Source organism: Calonectris borealis, chromosome 12 (genome assembly GCF_964195595.1).
Source record: "Calonectris borealis chromosome 12, bCalBor7.hap1.2, whole genome shotgun sequence".
NCBI lineage: Eukaryota > Metazoa > Chordata > Aves > Procellariiformes > Procellariidae > Calonectris > Calonectris borealis.
The window spans coordinates 11,663,681-11,684,494 of NC_134323.1; the positions used below are offsets into that span (position 1 = coordinate 11,663,681).

At 36.4% G+C, this 20,814-nt stretch overlaps 1 protein-coding gene across 2 annotated transcripts; it reads left to right on the forward strand.

The window, feature by feature from the left end:
* Positions 1-418: 418 nt before the first annotated feature.
* Positions 419-20,095, forward strand: GPATCH1 (G-patch domain containing 1). 2 transcript variants are annotated; one of them, XM_075161334.1, is made up of 21 exons: positions 419-545; positions 4,031-4,570; positions 5,655-5,789; positions 6,071-6,156; positions 6,584-6,744; positions 7,097-7,194; positions 7,357-7,415; positions 7,752-7,997; positions 8,810-8,957; positions 9,668-9,747; positions 10,793-10,997; positions 11,648-11,935; positions 13,732-13,913; positions 14,204-14,331; positions 14,607-14,740; positions 15,077-15,246; positions 15,928-16,132; positions 17,196-17,306; positions 17,788-17,912; positions 18,432-18,577; positions 19,792-20,095. In XM_075161334.1, exons 1-21 carry the CDS (start codon positions 500-502, stop codon positions 19,811-19,813), a joined length of 3,315 nt encoding a protein of 1,104 aa, XP_075017435.1. In that variant the 5' UTR covers positions 419-499; the 3' UTR covers positions 19,814-20,095. The 2 variants fall into 2 exon arrangements, with proteins under 2 accessions (XP_075017435.1, XP_075017436.1); XM_075161335.1 differs by having other exon boundaries at positions 13,735-13,913.
* The last annotated feature ends 719 nt before the right edge of the window (positions 20,096-20,814 follow it).

A 20,814-nucleotide genomic window follows, 5' to 3' on the forward strand; every position in this document is an offset into this window, starting at 1 on the left:
CTCTTCTCACCAGTTGGTTAAACATCTTGTCTCCAGTAGCTTTTTGGTTGCTATTAGAATTCCTAAATAGAGATGGGTTCATACCGCAGACTTTCTCAGTTTCTCACAATTATATTAGTGGGAAGGTTTGGTTTGCTGCATTGTAAAGATTGAGTAATAACAAGCTAGGAGTCTGGAACTCATGCACTCAGAAAAGGGGGTGTATAGATGCAGATGTTTGGTTGATATTTATCTTTAATATTAGAAGAGAGTAAATTCAGTGATCTGGTGCACTGCACGCGTCACTATCTCTGAGAAAGCATCAAATGCTTAAGACCTTGCGTCCAAAGAAAATCAGTATGTTTTGCCTAAAGTATTGAAATTGAAAGCAATGAATCTTATCTCTGCATCAAATCTCTCTCTTTCTTTTACAGAACTCGGTGCTATCTGGCTTTGTGCATCTTCAGAGATAAACCAGCCAGGTGATCCAAACAATGACCACGCTGAAAACAGGCACAGAATGGCAGAATTTGAGTTGTCCCAAATTTTGTCCCACAATAGTAAAGGTAAGAGGGACCAGAATTTGGATAGCCTTACCGTAGACACACAAGATATATATATATATGTGCATGTACACATTATGTGCCATATTTCTGTTATGTTTGTATCATTCCACTTGGACAATCTTGTCCTTCTCCCCCTCCCCCATCTTGAAAAAATATGTGAATATATATGAAATTCCATCTTTACTCTTCTCTTTGGCCACTAGGAAATGGTCTCAGTTTGGGAAATGAATTTCCTGCTGGTACGTGTGTTGATGCACTGTTACATACTGAAGGTACAAATCTGGTTTGACTTAGTAAGGACAGGTGCTGCTCTCTGGAAAGAGAACCTTTGTGATTTTTACAGACCTTGCAGCTACAGGATGGTAATAGGTGCTCAAAGACAGCTTTTGTCCCAGAAAGACCCAGAGGCTTATCAGCAAAAGCACACATGTTAGAATGATACTGTATGAAGGAAGAAGAATGCATCAGCTCCTGCTGTTTCTCAAAGTAGATTCTTGAATTCTGAACCTGACACATGGTTACATATTTCTTCTGCTATTGTTGGTGGCTTTGAATATTAAACTTCTATTCTGAGAGGAAAGACAAAAAGATTTTGTCAGTAACCCTGAGAGCCTGTAGCTTCACAGTTGATGAATTCAACTGCAGAGAGTTAGTCAAGTTAGTATCATCCTTTATTTCTGAAGATTGCTGTTCTTAATGAGCAAATGTCTGGCTACTGTAGGGAAGTTTTAGGTGAGGAGAGAGGAAAAGGGATCATAGGTTGATTCCCCCCCCAACTCTTTCTAAGTATGTATTTGGGGAAAAAAAAAGAGATTGAGAACGGCAAAAAAAGGGCATGGGGGCACAATAGCAATAGTGATGTCAATCTGCTTTGAGACTGTTATAACTTTACAAGATGTAGGATATTTTCAAGTTAGAAAAGTTTGAGAGTAAAGAATGGGAAGGTGTTCTCATAAACGAAAGAAGTTCTTCTGCATTTTATGACAGATTAATTGAAAACTGACCAGACAGGAACTGCAAGTAAGACGTGCCCAGTAGAAGGTTTCCTTACCAATAAATTTACTTAGTGATAGCAAAATGGTATAAAAATGGTGCACAAACTCAGTATAAGGGCTTTGGATGGCCATGATTTCACTGCATTTCACTGGATTTCACTGCTGCTTCTTCAAGTTAACAGTGTGGGGCACGTGTTAACTGCAGCTTTGCTGGTGCTACTGAGAGATCATACTGGAAACAAGACATTGCAGTTTCAGTGGGAATTAAGAACTTGAGGCCAAACATGGGCAAAATCATCACCCCTTTTCCCAGAAAATGCCTTGCCTTTAGCTGAGATCCATAGATGAAAATCTGTGTACTTAAGGACAATATTTGTTATCTGTTTTTTTTTTTGTTCATTGTTTTAAAAAATGAAAATTAGCACTTTGTAGAAGCTAAAACAATACCTCAGGGTCTGTACTTCATGTGTCTGTTTCATCAACTGAGACAGTAGCCATGTGTTGGTAGGAATAATATTCAGGGGAATATTCCCATTGAACACAAGGTAAGGCAGAGGTGAAGTCAAGCTGTCGGTCTCTTTTTGCTGTGTTTTGAAAAATAAAAAGGTAGTGTATTTAATATTGTATTTTTATAATTCCTGTATTTATGTTTTCCTTTTTTCTTTAATATGTTTTTAACACCCCTGTAAATGAATCAAAATTTTGCTTCCTTCTTTTATATATCGATTGTGCTGCTTTTAGTCTGAAGTTCCAGTGACTCACATAACTTAAAACTAATCAACAAGAAGTTATCTATTTGAGGAACTGGTTTTAAAGAATATAACAAAAGATGTAGGAAGACACTTTCATTCTTGATCTTCTTGGTGCACTAATTCAAAAACAGATGTTGAAGACGTATTGGAAAACTAAAGCCTGAAGTCCGTCTATCGCTTAGGGGCTCAATTTTAGCCTTATGTGTACTGGCAACTATTTGAACTTTCATCAAAAATGTTCAATTTTTTTCACCAGCTAAATGACTGTAAAAAATTTATTTTAAACATAAACTATCCAGACCTACTAATATTTTAGTTTTATTACAATTATCAAAAGACACTGGAATTACTGTCTTGTTTAACAGCTACAAATAGCAATTGTCACCTGGTTTAACAATTGTAAACAGGAGTTAGAGTTTACCATGGAGAAGGAAATACCACTGGGATGCAAAAGTAATTCTAATCTGATAAAAGCCTTAAAGGGAAAAAACTTCAATATTTGATTATCCCAACTCTTTGAATATAACAGACAAGACACTCAGAAGATTTCTGTTAACATTGTGCAAAAAAGGTTTATTTAAGCCTGTGTGTTACATCAAAGTCACATAGAATTGACTATTCAGGAACAATTATTTCCTAAACAAAGAGAAACAGCAACAACTCATTTTGCCACTGTATGTTCTAGCTAACTGCTTACTAATTAGTAATGATGAGAAAAGATAATGCATGTAGATAAATGTCTGTGGCTTCTATATTGTTTTTAAGTGAATTAGAGACCTAAATCAAACAGAGTACTCCCTATTTGCATGAAACCGTGTAAATATTTCCTATGGAAACCTGAAACCACATGAAACTCAGGTAGTTTCACTTGGAAAGAAACCAGTTCCGTGTATACAAACAAACACAAATGCTGGGTTAGAGAATACGCCACTAAACTTGCAGAAGTCTTATCTGTTAAGGGCAGGAATTTCTCAAGACTGTGTTGTGATTTATTTTCAGGGATTTCAAGAAACTGGTGATATTTGCTTACAAAAGTTGCAGACTGATAGAATCTATCTTCAGCACAAAATGAAGTGTTTTTTGTTTGGGTTTGTGGTGGTTTGGGTTTTTTTGTTTGTTTGTTTTTTAAATTTATAATATATTGTGCTTGTAGTGAATCTGAGCATTAAGGTAAAATGTAAGCTTGAGAAATCAAATTAATCAAAATCGACATACAAGTTTCTCATGGATAACACTGTAGAAAGCCACAAAATTAAAATCCAAATTTTGAACACTTGGGTCTTACCGGTGAATACTTATTGACTCTTATGTGGTCTTTGTATAAAATATATTCAAAGTTTCTCTCATAATACAAGACTCCCCAAAGAGGTGCAAAGATACCTGAAAGTGTAGAGGGATAAAGCTCTTTTAGTAATGATATGAATGCAGAGACTCCTGCATCCCTGTGCACATTCTTTTTTAATAGCTCGTAAAGCAACGTGGTTAACCAAATTTTGCCATATTATCTGCTAAAGACTGTAATTCAATTAAATCCACACCTCCTTTGATCATATTGATTCAGGGTGGAGTTCACTTTACACCTTGATTCAAGTAAAATCTGTTTCACAGAATTTTTGCTGTCCTTTTCCTAGCCCTTAGTCCTGAGCTGTTTTGCGAGTGGGCCTGATCTGGTGCTTTACATGTTTCGAGGTAGTTGATCGAATGGCCGTTGATTATCAAGTGTTTGTTTATCTTCTAGCATTATCAATTTTTAAAGACATCAAACATCATTTCGGACCACTAATTTGGAGGAGCGCACGGCAGCATTTTCCACATTTCTTCACAGAGTTCTCCGGGCTGGCCGGAGTCACTGAAAATGCCGGGATCTGTAACCTCTTAAACCGACGCCGGTTGCGCTGCGGGACCCCGCGCGGCCCGGGACGCTGGCCGCCCCGCTTCACCGTAGCTCCCCGCAGGAAATGCTCTCCGCGACGGGGACCGAGAGGGGTCCTTGCTGCCGCGCTGGGCTCGGCGGCCAGGCGCGCTGCCTCGGCTGGGGGCTGGCGCGGAGCAAACGCGGTCTCTGAAGGGAGGTCCGGGCACGCGGCGGCGCCGAAGCTCCCCCTCCTCCAGCCGCCGGGCCCGCCCAGAGCAGGCGGTGGCGCTCCGCCTCCCTCACGTGACGCAGCTTTGTCCTGCGCGAGCCACCGTCGCGGCAAGATGGCGGCGGCCGAGTCCAGTGATAGCGAGGAGGAGGACCTGGCGAGCTATGGGACCGCGCTGCATCCCCTGCAGGAGGGTAAGGGACCCCCAGGGAGCTCGCCTGCTCCTCCTGGGTACCTCCGTCATGCGTTGTGGCGGGCGCTGGGGAGCAGCGCGGGCCGGGAGGCAGCCCGGCGTGAGGCGCTGGGGCCGGGGTGTCCCGGAGGGCCCGCCAGCCTGGTTCGGTTCGGCTCGGCTCGGCTCGGTCCGGGGCTGCTGTCCGCCTCCTTACGGCCTTCACTTCGGGGAACCGGTGGCGTGAGGGCCTAGCGCAGACCTGCCTCCCGCTTCTGCTGCCGTGGGGCGTAGGGCCTGCCTTGGCAGCCGTGCTGGCCTGCGAGAGGGGTGCTGGCGCTGGCCCTGGGCGAGGGGCCACGGGGTGAAACAGGGAACGGAAGGCAGGTTTCCCGCGACAGGAATGTACAAAGGCCCTCCCAGCACTACACCGGCTTTCCGGCATGCGGGTGTGGGCCTGGGGTACCTCAGGGTTTGTGCCGGCACTGCTGTGGTGGGAGCTGGGAAGTCTTTCTTTCTGTCCTTTCCCCAAACCTCAAAAAAAAGTAGCGTTCAAACATAACAGCTCAAGCGTATGCAGTTATACTAATGTGAACGTCCTACACTTATATTCGTGAGACGGACTCCACATCGTCCAACTTCTGCCAGTCCTGAGTCTGTGCCACTTAATTCATAGAAATATTGTTAAGAAGGTGTAAATGTTTACGTCAAAGTGGATAGCTTTTGTGTTTTGTTTCTGTTTTGGACACTTCTGATGTGGTGTAATTTCTCAAGACAATTACTTAAGTGATGAAATCCTGTTAAGGGTCTTGCATACTTAACAACTAAAAGTGTCCTTTCACGGGAAAAAAAAAACATTCTTGGAACTCGTTAGAATTTAGGATTTCTATCTATTTCTAACTTCATGCTTTTACTTTAGCAGTGTACATCAACAGTGTAATTTAAAGTAGGGTGGGAATAAATGTAAACTGCTGATGCTTTCCAGTTCAGGGTGGCTACTGTTTGATCCAGTTCTTAATTGCGAGGAAAAAATGTCGTCCGGAGCAAGTGGAGAGTCCATTCTTTATGCAGTGTTGTGACATAGTTTCTGATTTATCTGATTGTAGGTGATCGAATTAAAAAGCCAGTTCCTCTTCAAGAACAGACTGTTAAAGATGCAAAGGGACGATATCAGCGTTTCCATGGAGCATTTACTGGTGGTTTCTCTGCTGGTTACTTTAACACTGTTGGCACAAAGGAAGGTAAGGTATTTTTGTGTCTTCCTGGAAGGGTTAATTGATGACCATAATTTAATGTTAGTGAAAACAAAGTAACTTGTCATTAAGCATTTTTTGTGCTATTCGTTATACTGTAAATAGTTGAAACGGTATTGTTGAAGTTATTTCCCCTTGAGTTTTTGGACTGCAGTTTTATAGATGTTCCCTTGACGTATCCTTAAGGTGTAAGGTGAAATGTTTGAATTGTTTTCAAATATTATGTTGCAGTTTACAGTACCTTACTTAGATATTTACTTTCTTTAAAGGATGGACTCCTTCAGCTTTTGTATCATCACGGCAGAAGAGAGCAGACAGAACCATTCTTGGACCAGAAGACTTCATGGATGAAGAGGTAAATTTAGAAAGGAATACAGATCTTTTGGAAGTAGTTGCCATGACAGCAGGTTTTTCAGGCAATGAAATCTTGTAAAGAACTTAAACAGCAAAAATGGAAGTAACTTTAAAATTATATACAGTGTTATACTGCTAGGTCCTATAGGATGTTTTGTAGATTCACTTAGGAATCTCCTGTGGTCTCAACATTAAAAAAAAACCAGAACTCAACCCTTTCACTTTCTTTATCAGAAAATACAAATACTTTTGAAGCTGTTTAAAATATGACCATTCAGATTATTGAAAAAGCAACCATATAAATGGCTTGAAAAAATTAGCTAATATGAGGGTCATAGCCCGTTTTCTTTCCTTTACCATTACAGTAAGTAAGCATCTGAGGAAGACATTTTTAATCTAAATTTTTCCATTTTGTCTATATTTTCCAGGATCTTAGTGAATTTGGGATAGCACCAAAAGATATTACAACCACAGATGATTTTGCATCCAAAGCTAAAGACAGAATAAAAGAGAAAGCTAGACAGATTGCAGGAGTAGTTGCTGCCATTCCAGGAACCACCGCATTTGATGATTTAATAGGACCATCAAAGTAAGTAAATTTAAATAAAGGTTAACCAAACAATTCCTTTCACTTAGAAGTGTTGTATTGGTTAGAAAAGTAAAGTTTGACCACAGTAATCCATGAAAAAGACTGGAAGATCTGCAGTGTTACACTTTCTAAGTGGCTTCCACCTGGATTTTTGTTTCATATGTGCAAACTTGTACCAGGTAAACTTTTACAAACTGGGATGTAGTATATATGCAAATGTTGATACATTCAGATCTGATTTTAAAGTGGGGTATAAAAACATAATTTCGAATGGTCTATATATATATTATTTCTCAATAAATATTAAAAATGTGGTTTGAGGTAATTTTTTTTCCTTTTGTTTTCTTCTTAGAATAACAATTGGGGTTGAACTGTTACGAAAAATGGGCTGGAAAGAAGGACAAGGAATTGGACCGCGAGTCAAAAGAAAGCCACGCAGGCAGAAACCTGGTAAGTTCAGTGAAGTTCCTGAACTCATTCATGAAAGTTAGCATTCATAGACTGATTAGAAAGTTCATTTTAAAACCTCCTTTTATTTGGTCTGTTTCTTTAATCTTAGAGAAATTTAATAAAGAATTGTAATGTAATAGGATGCTGTTATGTCTCTTACAGACCCTGCAGTGAAAGTATATGGTTGTGCATTACCACCTGGACTGTCTGAGGGTTCTGAGGTATTGAACAGGCAAAGGTTGTTTGTTGACTTTTGTAAGAATGTGTGCTAACACATTTTAAAAGAAAAATTCTTTGATGTCTTTGAACAGTATTTTAACATGCAGTTCCAAGTTTTGTTAAAAGTATTCATAAATACTTATGCTTATTGTGAAGAAAGGTTTTAATGTAACTAAATTTATTCTTTTGCTACCTAAGTATGTGTAGTTCATACATATTTTCATATATAATTTAGGAAATGCAAACTTGCCTAGTCTCATGTTAACTAAATGTTGTAAAAGCTCAACATCCAAAACTTTTAGTCATATTTGCTGTTATATACTTTTATTTTGTACAAGGATGAAGAGGATGAATACCAGCCAGAGAATGTGACATTTGCGCCAAAAGATGTAATGCCTGTAGATTTGACTCCAAAAGAGAATGTCCATGGACTTGGCTATAAGGGTTTGGACCCCTCACAAGCTTTGTTTGGTGTATCTGGAAGAGAACACCTGAATCTTTTCACAGGTGGTTCTGAAGACACAAGCAATTTACTTGGTGATCTGAGACACAGTAAAGGAAGAAAACTAGGTATTACGGGTCAGGTAAGGACATTTTTTAATGCATTCTATTATTAGTGGAGTAAAAACTAAATAAATTTTGTTTTTTCTTCTGTGGAAGGCACCCAGTCATTGTAGGGCTATTGTAAGAAATCTTAAGTGTGGTTTGAGAACAGGAATTTTTTTTTTTAACTTAGTACGAAGGTGTGGGCAAATCCTTAGAACTCTTAAATGCTTTCACTTATTGATATTGTTAAAGAGAACTATAAAATACCACACTCTGAATAGTTGGGTGGAGAAAATTCTTGTGTGACTTTGATTAGAGAAAGTTAATATCCAGTATGTTTTTCATTTACATTTTTTTTTGTCAATTTTACTTTCAGTAATGTTGAATCTGTCAGCTAGAGAGGTTTTGCTTCCCTCCATGGTATTTGTTGTTCTTATGCAGAAGCACCGTCAATTTATATTTCTGGGAATTATACTTGTTTAATTTTCATGCCAACTTACATTTTTTTCCTTTTGAGAACTTAACCTGCTGTTAGTCAGACTGCAGATATTACCTTATGGAATTAAGCTGCTGTCCTCATTCTGTACGGACCAAACTCACTATTCTTCCCTGCTAAGGCAGTGGAATATGTTTGCTTTTGTGTTCGGTGAGGTTTTTTTTTTTCTTTCACTAGTTGGTAGCACTTTTTTTTTGTGAAGCTGTATATTTTTCCCAGTATATATATGTATACTGGACATCTTATATAATATAGATGGATAGATATACATGTAGATGTGTTCTGACATATGACTTAAAAGTATTATTTTTACACTTTTGAATTCTCATTATTTTTATTTAAAATATATTTTAGGCTTTTGGTGTAGGAGCCTTAGAGGAAGAAGATGATGATATTTATGCAACTGAAACACTGTCAAAATATGATACAGTTCTAAAAGATGAAGAACCTGGAGATGGCTTGTATGGCTGGACAGCGCCTAAGCAGTATAAGTCCAAAAAAAGTAAGAACTGTAGTTCTATGTGTAGCCTTTATTTTGCAAATATTTTAATTTTCAGTGGACTAGTATCTTCTAGCTCTGATATCTGAAACTTCATCTAGTCTTCTTTCTGTATTGAAGTGTCCAAATCTGGAAATAATTTCCACAGTCCTTCACTAACCCCAGTGTAGTTTAAACCCCCAAATTATGTTTTTAAAAGGACAATATGTGCTGCTTTGTGAGATACAGCATTCAATTCCACTGAAGGAAACGACTGATTGTGAATCATGGCTACAAAATCTGACCCAATGCTTGTGAAGAGAATTTTTTTTTATATACTTGTGTATTTTCAAATAACACTTGTAAATTTTATCTTGATACCACTTTATTTTTAGTGCAGCTCTTAAGTGCATGAAATACTGTAGTGATTTCTAGAGTACCTGTTGATGTTAGTTGTACAAAATTAATGGCACTTATGATGTTAGCTGTGCACAGTAGTGATACCGTTGCCTCACTATTAGCCATGTTCATCTTTCAGCAATCTCTCTGGTAGTAGTTTTTTAGCTGTATAATATAATCCAGATTCAGAACGCTTAAGTTTAAATGAAAGGCAGTGAAGACAAAGAACTACAATTATGCTTCATGAAATATATTGAAAAATAGAAAATATTGGGAAAAAATGCTTTTTGCCAAACATGTTTTAAATATTGACCAACCCTATGGTCATTTTGTAGGGTCTGAAAGAGAAGTTAAATATATAGGCAAGATCTTGGATGGTTTTTCCTTGGCATCAAAATCTTCAACTCCAAGCAAGGTAAGCAGATACTGATATTGTATTATCAATAAGAATAACATCAGCAAATTGACATGAGCTGTATGGACTTTACTGTTGCTCAATGTTTTTTATGTTCTTAGAAATAAAAGTTCTGGTCAGCAAATAAAGGTTGCTGAATGAGCAAAATTACAGCTATTCAATACAAACCTAAAATTTGTCAGACTACTGGATGAATTTAAACTTTGCCTGTGTACTGGCTTTGAACAAATGCTTTCCACACTGTCCATTGTTATTTGGCATAAAGGTGGAGGAATGGTTTGATTTAACTTTGAAATAAAAAGATGTACATCTTTTGCTTCTAGATCTTTCAGATGTAATATCCAGTTTTCTGTAAAAATCAGGCCCCATGCTTCAGCTACTTCATTATTTTGGTGACAAGTTAATTTGTTAGCCCTATTCTCAGGTTTGCATCATTTATGCCATATATATTTGCATAAATTAGAATGACAAACAGAATTGTGTGACATGGTCCTTTTTCTAATGAAGAAAAAGGAAGAACATTTGCGTGGTATATAAAATTGCATCGTATAGGAGGCACAGCAGGGATAACCTTTAAAGTAACAGAGCTTGAAGGAAGAACGTGGGGGAAAAGGACTTTGAAAGACATTAAAATACAGTAAGCACAGATGTACTCAGTAGTTCAATTAATTGATTAAATTATGTGACTTCTGTTTTTAAAAAAAATTAATTATTAAGCAACACCAAGAACACTTTCTCAAATAAAAGCAATGCATATTAAGACTCTTGTTAATTTTGCTGCAGCTTGATGTGCATGTTTTCCTATTTTTTGTAATCATTACATATTAACAATATAACAGTTTGTTCCCATAGTTTGTATTACGATGCCATTTACTGACTGGGTCTAAAACAATTAGTAGCTTGTAATAACCGTTTCTACTGCCAAGATGTAAATTGAGGAATTTTTAGATTGAGGTGATTTTTTTCTGAAACACATTTTTAAGTGTTAAATATGAAGTTGTATCTCTCTCTTAGTGGATTTTTGTTTTGTTGTCCCCCCACCAAGATTTATCCACCACCTGACCTGCCACGAAATTACAGACCAGTCCATTACTTTCGACCTGTGATAGCAGCTGGGAATGAAAACTACCATTTACGGAAGGCATTAGAGGAATCGACTGGAAAACTTGAGAGTGATACGACACAACAAAGCAGGCACGCTTTGAATGCATCTCAGAGGAGGGAACGACTAGGAGAGACTGGTCTAAAAGGTATTGATGTATGTGACCACACCTTTGCTTGTGTTTCAGGTCCCCTGTTTGTTTATGTAACAGTAAAAGTTTGGTCTAGCCTTGAACACTATTTTCTAATACAAACATACTAAATCTACTTGGCTTAGCTAGACTACCTTATCATTGTTCAGTTTCATCTCAACAGATGAATTGTTGACATATCTGCCTGTATTTTCATTTACTTAAATCTTTTAAACATGAAAAGTATGTGTGGGATTGTGTTTTGTTGTGTTGTTTTGTTTTCTTTTTTCTTTTTTTTTTCTGGCCTTAATATGAATTCGGAATATAGTAGGCTGTGAGTTTTTTTTTTTTCCCCCTGTAAAAAGGGGTTTCACTGAAATATATGCAAATTCACTAAAAAGGTAATTTTTAAATGTGGTTTGCATTTATACCTATAATAGTAAAGTTTATAAAGTAATATGTAAATATGTGGTAAATAGCATAAAAGATGCAATAGTGGCCAATTTTTTATCTGCCATCTCTGCCATTATACTGTTTATTGCTGCTTAAGAGCATTTTCTCTGAATATATATGCATAGCGGTAGGATTTTTCCCTCCACTAAAGTGGCAGAAATAGTGGTAGTAATTTTTCATTTCTATTTATCTCTTACTGCTTTTTTTGGTTTTAGGTCCAGCTCCTTCTGTTTTGGAATATCTGTCTGAGAAAGATAGAGAAAGACTCAAAGAAGTGAAACAAGCATCTGAACAACAAATGAAAGCAAAAATATTGCCTCAGCAATCACGAAATAGCAGATTCCAGCCAGCCTCCCCAGATGATGCTTCTCACAAATGGCAAATGTTGTTGGGGGGGCAGTTAGCAAATGCCGGTTCTAGTGACTTCAAACCATTTGCCAGAAATCCAGAAAAACAAAAAAGATATGAAAGTTTTGTGAAAAGTCTTAAACAAGGAGAAAAAGGTAACTGATTAATCGGTAAGGTAACAGATTAATCCTGACATTTTAATTTTTATCTGAAAAAATATTTCTTGATTTCTTTTTTTTCTTTTCTTTTTTCCCCTTTTTTGTCATGATGCATTTTATGTTCACTGTGAGTTCTCTTCCTGAATTTCACAACATTCCTGTCTCTACTTCTTTTTAGGGCCATATTAAAAAAAATTTTTACTGATATTTAATTGTGTGACTTCAGGAAAAGTGCTCAGTAATTTTAAGTGTCAGGAAGACTTGATTTTAGGCATTACATTTCAAACTTTTGTGCTCTATCAGAAGTGAAGTTCTCCAGGATATTCTACTTAACTGCCTGTATTTCTGGGTTTCCCTTCTTTCATTTGCCAGACTTCAGCTTTGGCCAGTACCATAAACTATGCATGGAACAAGCATTTTCCTTTAGTTTGTTTCTCTTTGAGGAGTAAAACTGACAGATCCTATAAAGGCAGAAAGATTATCGGGTCACAGTAGAACGGCAGTTTTTTGTCTTTTCCCACACAAGACAGGAAAAATCAAAAGAAAACCCATAACCTGCACTTCCAGAGGAGTTAAGGACCCGAGAGTGAATGAAGTAGTTTACACTTGTCGAAGCTTGTATTACGTGTCCTTTGGATACTCAAACTGCCATTGTCACTTATGTTTTTCTCAGAAAAATTTGTGGCTGTAAAATCATAGCATACAGGCAGAGCAAAAAAACCCAACCCCCTTCATCTGCTCTTTTTATGCTGTTTCAGTCTCCTTCCATTTTGTTTAGGTTTTTGCTATTAAATGATACTGATGTTAAACCAGGTACTTAACAATGCATTGTGGTGAGTTCCCCAGTACTGTGGTTTTTCTGTAAAGTATAAAAAGCTGAAATCTGATCTAGGGAGATCAGCAGCAGCAGGTGAATCTAGATTGTCTTAAAATAAAAAAATAAGGGTTGGTTTGTTTTTAAATTTTAAAATATAAAGGGGCTATTGGGGAAGAAGAAAAAGGGCACCAGCAAAGTTTTGCAGAGGAAAGAGTATCGTGTCAGGTAGAAAACCTAGTTTTGTTATTTTAGGATTTTTTAAAATAATCCCTTTCACTATATGAAAAAAGATTTCCTGGTCAGTAGCCTCTTCTGGTTACCGCATTGGGACAGACTACTTGAACTTTGAACCCATAGTTCCTCCATTCAGATCTGGGTTTTTCCCCGTGTAAAATTGAGTAACCTCTTATGACTTGTAAGTGCCTCCTTAGCCATAATAATGAAAATGCAGAAATATTTAAATAACTTGACTGACGAAGATTCTGTTTGTAAGAGTGTCTTTGCTTGGCTGGTGTTATTTCTTATTCCTTCTGGGAGCAAATTTGAACCTATTGCTTTAAACAGGGTCTGCATTGTTTACAAAAACCTGTGTCCAAATTCTATACTTATCAGTGGGCACCAGAAAGCTCCCTGAAGTTACCAAAGCCTGGTCAGGCTTATTTACTGGTTAACTTTTTTTGTTCTGTGTTTTAGTTATTTGATAAAGCTTTGGATTATGTTTTCTGTTTTAAACACTTATTAAATCCATTAAGTATTTTGAACATTCCTTAGAGGGCAGTGAGTAAGGAGTCAGCATTACAAGTAAAATTATTTAAAAAAATGTCTTGCATTTGGAAAATGATTAATACTATCCTTAAACTAAATACTCATTAAATACTTGCAAGGATGTTTGCTTATTACCTTATTTTTTGTTTGAAAAGCATCAGACTTAAGTAAGCTGTAATCTCTGCTAAGCATTTCTCTCCTTATCTTATAGTAGATACATTGGAGCATTATTTAGACCCGAGTATGACAGAATGGGAGCGAGGAAGAGAACAAGAGGAGTTCTTCCGTGCAGCAATGTTCTACAAATCCTCAAATTCAACATTGTCATCCAGGTTTACCCGGGCCAAATATGAAGATGATGTTGACAAAGTTGAAGTTCCTCGGGACCAAGAGGTATATACTGTTTACAATCTTCTAGCACATTGGAGCTGCAGTTGCTGCCTTAACCCTGACTTTCAAAATTCTTTTTCTTTAAAGCTCTTTTGTAGATATAATGTCAATGTTTTGTTGCCCTTCTGTTTAGCAAACTTTTGAAAACACTCACTGCACATAAAGCAGTGATTTGTTAAACTACACTTAAATATTTATGTTTCTGTCCTGTTCTTAAGTCTTACAACAGTAATAGTCAATTTAGTAAGTTGTTAACTTATTTAGCAGCTATAAATGTTTGACTTTTTTTTCAGAATGATATTGATGATAAGGAAACTGCTGTGAAGATGAAGATGTTTGGCAAACTCACAAGAGACAAGTTTGAATGGCATCCTGAAAAGCTGTTGTGTAAAAGATTTAATGTTCCTGATCCATATCCTGAGTAAGATGATTGATACTAATATTTTCAACACTTTTTGAAAATTCTGGGTTTTTCATATACTTGTGGAAAATCTGGCTTGATGTTTTCTTTTTGTGTCATAATAGATGTAATATAGAACTGCCTAATGTTTTTATTTGCCTCATTAAACATGGTGAGCTCTGGCAAAATAGTATGCATTTTAAGGACTACTGTACGTGTTTCAGCTTGTTGTAGATAATTTGAGGCCTTTTCTCTGCTGAAAACAATAATCAACAAACAATTCTATTTCCCTCTAGTTCTTCCATTGTTGGGTTACCAAAAGTGAAACGAGACAAGTATTCTGTGTTTAATTTCTTAACTCTGCCTGAGCCCACCACATCTGTAACTCAAGCAACAAATGAAAAAATCCAACAGAATAACAGTCTCAACAGTAAGTTTGTTGTCACTCTATTCATTTAGCTATAAATGAGATAATAGTATAGAAAAAGCATATCTTTATCATGGAGAACTTCTCCACCTGATTTTTTTTTAATTAAAAAAATCCAAACAAACAAATTGAAAATAAATTCAGTGACAAAAAAACTGAAGTCAGTGATATTATGCTAATTTCTTCTACCTAGAAGACCTTTATAGGTCAGATACTCATTAGAAAGATTTTAAAAATGTCAAACTATACTGAAGAGGCAGAGTAATTTAAAATCAAGTAGGCCATGAAATGCAGGATAATTTGGCATGCAACTGATTTGAATGTTTGGGATGTTTTTAGAAGCAAAGAAACCTTCAAGATGGGATGTGTCAGATAAAGAGAAGGAGAAAAAAGATTCTATCAGTGAATTCATTAGTCTTGCTAGATCAAAAGCTGATGTTCAGCAGCAGCCACCAGTGCCAGCAACAGAAGTATGTGGAACTGGGTCGAGTGAAACTCTTCCCACTGAGGTGAGTTTACAACGGTGTTTGAACTTAAAGGGGAATAGCTGTAAACCTTCACAAGCCTGAAATAAGGTTGGGTAATGTATGAATTGATTTAATACAGATCAGTTTGCAGAAGAGCCAACTCAGGATAAGCAAGGATGTGAGATTATACTTTGAAGAATTTTGCAGTTATAACTTTGAGATGTAAAACACTTACAGCATACAAGGACATCAATTATGACTATACTTGAAGTAGCAGCTTAAGAGAAGATAAAATGTAACTCAGCAGTCTGGGAGTTAAATTCAGTCACTCACAGGCACAGAATTTTTTTTTTTTCCCCTGCTTTGAATGGAGGAAGGTGCATACTTTGGGGAGAAGGGCGATGTCTTCCTTTTGCTTGAATTTAGTAGTGTATAATTTAAGTTTGAATTAATGAATTAGAATTTATAATATCTGGAGATTTATTTTCAACTGCCTGCGTAGCACAAATTGCACTACCCTTTACAGGACATTGACTTAGTTTAGCAGCATTTCAGGGTTTTACTATTTTCGACTAGCAGTTCCTAAGATTGTATATTTCACAGCTATTGTGATATTTGAGTGTTTTGTAAATACACATCAGCATGTTTGAAGTTGTTGTATCAAAGAGAGATTGTTAGTTTCTTTAGTGTTTAAATACAGTTTGTTATGATGCTGTTTTGCAGGTAGCTGATGAAGATAAGGATCAGGAAGAAGAAAGCAGACCATCCATGGACTTATTTAAGGCCATCTTTGTGAGTTCCTCAGATGAAAAATCATCTTCCTCTGAAGAAGAGAGTGATGAAGAACAGCAACCAACTACGTCGGTAATAGATTCAGAAACCACCAAGCAAGTTGATCTACCAGACAGTTCTTTATCTAATGTGCAAGGTAGTACTTAGTGGATGTGCATTTTTATAAATATCTTGTAAAAGCTTCATTTGTGAATCAAATACTCCAGAACTGCTAGGACAGTGCTCTTGTGCAGATCATCTGGCATTGGTGGAGCTGGTCATGTAGAAAATGTGAATAATCATCACTGAATAAGGCCTTGCGTGTTATAGCGTTACTTACGTTGCCATGTGTCTTGCATAGATTTAACAAACAAACTGCCCTATGGCGTACGCTTCTTAAACGGTGAGGAGGAAGAAAACATTTAACGTTAGAGCATACTTCACTGAGAAATACAGGGAAACTTTTATACCTATGATAAATTGTAAGATAGGTTGATAAATTATGACTGTCTTGTGGTGGATATTTGACAAATTCAGAAATAAATAACTTGCATTTCTTTGTTAATTAAATTCACTCTCTAAATACTGACATTCCAGTAAAATATAATGTTGGAATAATTTTACTAAGACATCAAAAAGTTGCATTTTGTTTGTATTCTAGTTATAAAGTTGCCAGAATACTTCCACAAGAGAGGGAGAAGACCAATCGTTTACTCTACTTCTTAGTAAAATTGAATAAGCGAGCTGTAAAAAGTTCCTGTATTTTCAGAATGTCATTAAATTAACAAAATGTACAATATACTTAACTTACAATGGAAGTACTTCGTCCACTTACTGTCACAGTTCTGTTAACATCTAACTTCTAGTGTTTATTAACTTTATACATCTCGTGGAGTCTTTTATTCATTCTAAGTAATGGAAAAGTAGTACTGCATTACTAAATGAAAGCAAACACGTGCACTGATATTAATTTAATTAGTAATTGTATGGTGTAAAAGGTAAATTTTGATTAAAAATAAAAAAAACCCAAACAGTATGTTGACATGTTTGAGAATGTCAGCTATCCGGTTAGCCAAAGCAGTCCACAGAGGTAGAGGATGCTGATCAATTTGCTTTCTTAGAGGTTTTTAGAAAGCCTCCTTTGACTTCATTCAGCACTTCTTCGAAAAAGTGTTACCTTATTTTCTTTCCAAATAAAGAAGTTTTTGTTTTTTTCATAGAGAATGTGGTTGCTACAGCTGATCCTGGCGTTTCTTTGTTGCCTACTTCAAAGCAGGAACTGGATGCAACACAGGAATTTGGACCAAAGTTGCCTCCAGCTTTTTCTTCTGGTAGGTTCTGTAGACTTCTAGTGTGTAAATTCTGCATATTGAAGTTGTATGTAAGATATACGATATTTCTCTTTAAAAAACGTTTGTGAATAGGCTTTACCTCTTAAATGCCAAACTGGCATTTATGTTATGTCAAACTGGCATCAGCAAATGCTTTGTTATCATGCTGTGATCCGCTAGCAGGAACCTCTTTGTCTGTGTACCAACTTTGTTGTAGCTCTATAGAGGCAATGATTGAAAAATTGTAGTGAAAATACAGGACCAGCCTTGCAATTTCTTTTAATAACAGATTGCAGAGGCATTTAATTACAATAGGAAGGTTGCAGTTAGGAGTTTTAGACATTTCATTTCCATTTGAAAGCTTAGGGTTTGGGGGGTTTTTTTAACTATCCTATTAGATTAAAAGTAATATAGAATTTAATAATAAAATTACCTTTTTTTGGTCATTTTTTTTTGTTTCCGCATTTGCTTTGCGCTTTAGGCCCTACTTGGCAACAAGAACCAGTGGTGCCAGCAAGTTTTCCTGGGCCTAGTAGGAAAGAAAAACATAGGAAGAACAGAGAGAAACACAAGACTAAGAGAGAACACAAACACAAAAAGGAAAAGGTATTTAATTTAAATAAACAGTTGATTCATTCTTTGATCTGCCAGTGAAAATTTTTTATTATTTATGCTAGGTTGTAGAAAATAGATATGCTGGGAATAGAACTTAAGCAACTGAGTTTCTCAGATTTCTTGAAACCTGAACTTCAGAAAATTATCCAACTCGGGTGCTGCTTTTTCCATATATACAATGTCATTAGAGATACAGTATTGTGGGTAGTTTAATATTGTATGCTGAAGATGTCAGGCATATTCTGAGAACTGCATATAATTCATGGCTTGTATACAAATAATAATAATGAAATTTCTATTTTAGGGGGGGTTGAGTGCTTGGGATGAAATGGGTGACTTTGGTATATTTTTTTTATCTCAGTCTGAGTAGTGGAAAAGAGTCATTGTTAAGTGTTCTGTTTCAGTTAAGCTTGGAGTCTACACTGAAATCAACTTTTTGCTGTTACTGCCTTTCAAAAGAACCCAAGTCTTTCACAATGAATTAAGGGTTTATTTCTCTTCTCTTTACAGAAAAAGAAACATAAGAAACAGAAAAACAAAGGAAAACACAAGAATAAAAAATCAGAAAAAGACAGCAGCTCAGACACTGCAGATAGCAGTGACAGCCTTAGTGATACAGATACCACAGGCTTGTCACCTAAGGAACTTCTAAGAAGGTAAACAAAGTTTACTTAAACACTTGCAAATTTTGCAGCGAATAACCAAAACCTCAATTTATGAGTTGTCATTCTAGTGAACCTATTTGCAGCAAACATGGATCAGTCTCTTTATGAATATAAAATACTGCTCAGTTTTTTTAATGAAGTGATGAAAGATTACAAATATAAGCTAAAGGGTAATTAATTTTAGGATAGAAGCCTCTTAAGGTAAAGGAGACTAAAATACACAGCTCAGCTAGTTAGTGGAGGTTATCGTTAAAGATGACTGATATTTTTGGAAGATATTTTGAATGGGAATTAAAAATTGAACAAGTGCAGGTGATGATTCATATTTCTGTTGCTTTGTCTACTTCTCTTTACTTGAAAACACTGGAAGCAACATTGTTTGCTTCAGAATGTTTTGAGTCTGCTTCCGTTTATTGATAATTAGCGAAAGATCCGATTCAAATAGATCCATTGTGTGGCATTGATGCTTAAGATCTGTGTGTGAGCAAGAGCAGTGAGGCAAGCAGAACAATGTTTGAGTCATATACATGTCTGCTAAATTTAGACTTGTGCTGTTACATTTTTATAAACTAGAGACTTGAACATAGTGCCAACAGAAATGTGAAAATTGAAAAAGAACGATTTGCAATTTCATTTTGCTCACACACTTGAAGTAAAGTACAAACAAAAGTAACTGTCTCTAGTTCAGAGCATAGTCAATTTTAAGTGCATCCCATGTGGAACAGTCATGCGTTGGCTTCTGTTTAGCATCTCTAACTAGCTGAAGGAGAGGTCTCAAGGTAATTGTTGAAATACCACATCCAGTTGGCAAAATGATTGGGGTCTAGGTATTTAGTGGAATAGACACGTATCAATGGAAAGGCTGGCATTCAAAAGGCCTCTGCTTTCCATTCCTGTGGAACTGAGCTTCAGTTACGTACTGGCATTTTCTTACTAAATCAAACTGCTTCTCCTTTGATTTCTAAATAGCTACAGTATGTGTTTATGCATTTTGCACAAAATAGTTAGACTTCTTTGTGCAACCAGTTATTTTGGAAGTCTTCGCATTTGCATGTCTCTCTTTACATCACTGAGAAAATATTTTTATCTCACATAACTCAGATCTCTCTCTTAAACTAAGGTTTGAGAAACTGCTCAAGTAATTAAATGTTCTTAATGTTGCATGTTACTGTTCAGTCTGACCTCTTTTTCTTTCTCCCTTTTAGATTAAAACAACTTCAGTATTGAAGAGGTAGCTTGTTTCCTTCGGTGCTGTGTGACTTGATATCAAATTTTTGATCTCCTCCATGATGGTAGATCAATCATGTATACTTTGAAGCACTGTAGATACTGTATTCATATTGAATTTGTTTGAAAGTAAATGTGCATATGTTTATTTTGTGATGCTTCGTATGTTTAAAATGTATGGATTATGGAATGTTGAAAAGACCCCTTTCTGGGCAGCATAATCTGAAATACTTTAATTAACGTGAAACAAGATATTTTAATAAACTTAAGTATTGCAAATCACTTTTGTATAGCAAGTCATTGCCTAAGACCTCTAAAATGCTGGAGAGTAAGTTTCAGTCTGAATTAAGTTAGGAAGTTAAAAACTAAAGCAATGTAAAATTTGTATTGGGTGCAAGTATTTTCAATGAGTCTAATGCAGAATTTCACATTGCAGTTTTGCAGTATGTGGCTGTACTTGGAGTTATTTTTACATCTCCAAATTTTGTATAGCATTTACCATAGTAGATCTAAAGCAATAAACTGTCATTTTGACACAAATTATTAAGGCTAATGTACGAAGAGATTAGTATTATAATTATAATGTGCCTTATTTTATGTAGTTACAATGAAAACTGTTTATACCACTTTTGTTTCATGCAGTACATTTAAAAAGCAATTGTCATCTTGTAGAATTATTTTAATATAAACTTTGAAATAATACTGAACTGCTTTTTGAATGATCAGGCTGTTAAAATAGACCCACAGAACTTCCCTTTCCAGGTGCACAGGGAAACCAAAAATATTCCTGCTTAAACTTTTGAACAAAAACCTTGAACTGGAATTCGCTGTTGTAGATGGCAGTTCTCTGGGGCCTGACAATGTATTCTTCGGTATCCAGAGCTTTGTGACAGCTCTTGGTGAGAGCAAAGTGATAGAACAGTCTTGTGTTGGCACAGATTGTGCGGTTTTAAATGTAAAGTCAACACGAGAACTTGAGCGATGGACGGAAAAATAAGGAA

Excerpts from the sequence above, each read along its gene's own strand:
- GPATCH1 (XM_075161334.1), top strand. The coding sequence starts at position 500 with ATGGCAGAATTTGAGTTGTCCCAAATTTTGTCCCACAATAGTAAAG. Across the intron at positions 10,998-11,647 it reads AGGAGAGACTGGTCTAAAAG|GTCCAGCTCCTTCTGTTTTG; the intron begins GTATTGATGTAT and ends TTTTGGTTTTAG. Across the intron at positions 17,307-17,787 it reads GCCTCCAGCTTTTTCTTCTG|GCCCTACTTGGCAACAAGAA; the intron begins GTAGGTTCTGTA and ends TTTGCGCTTTAG.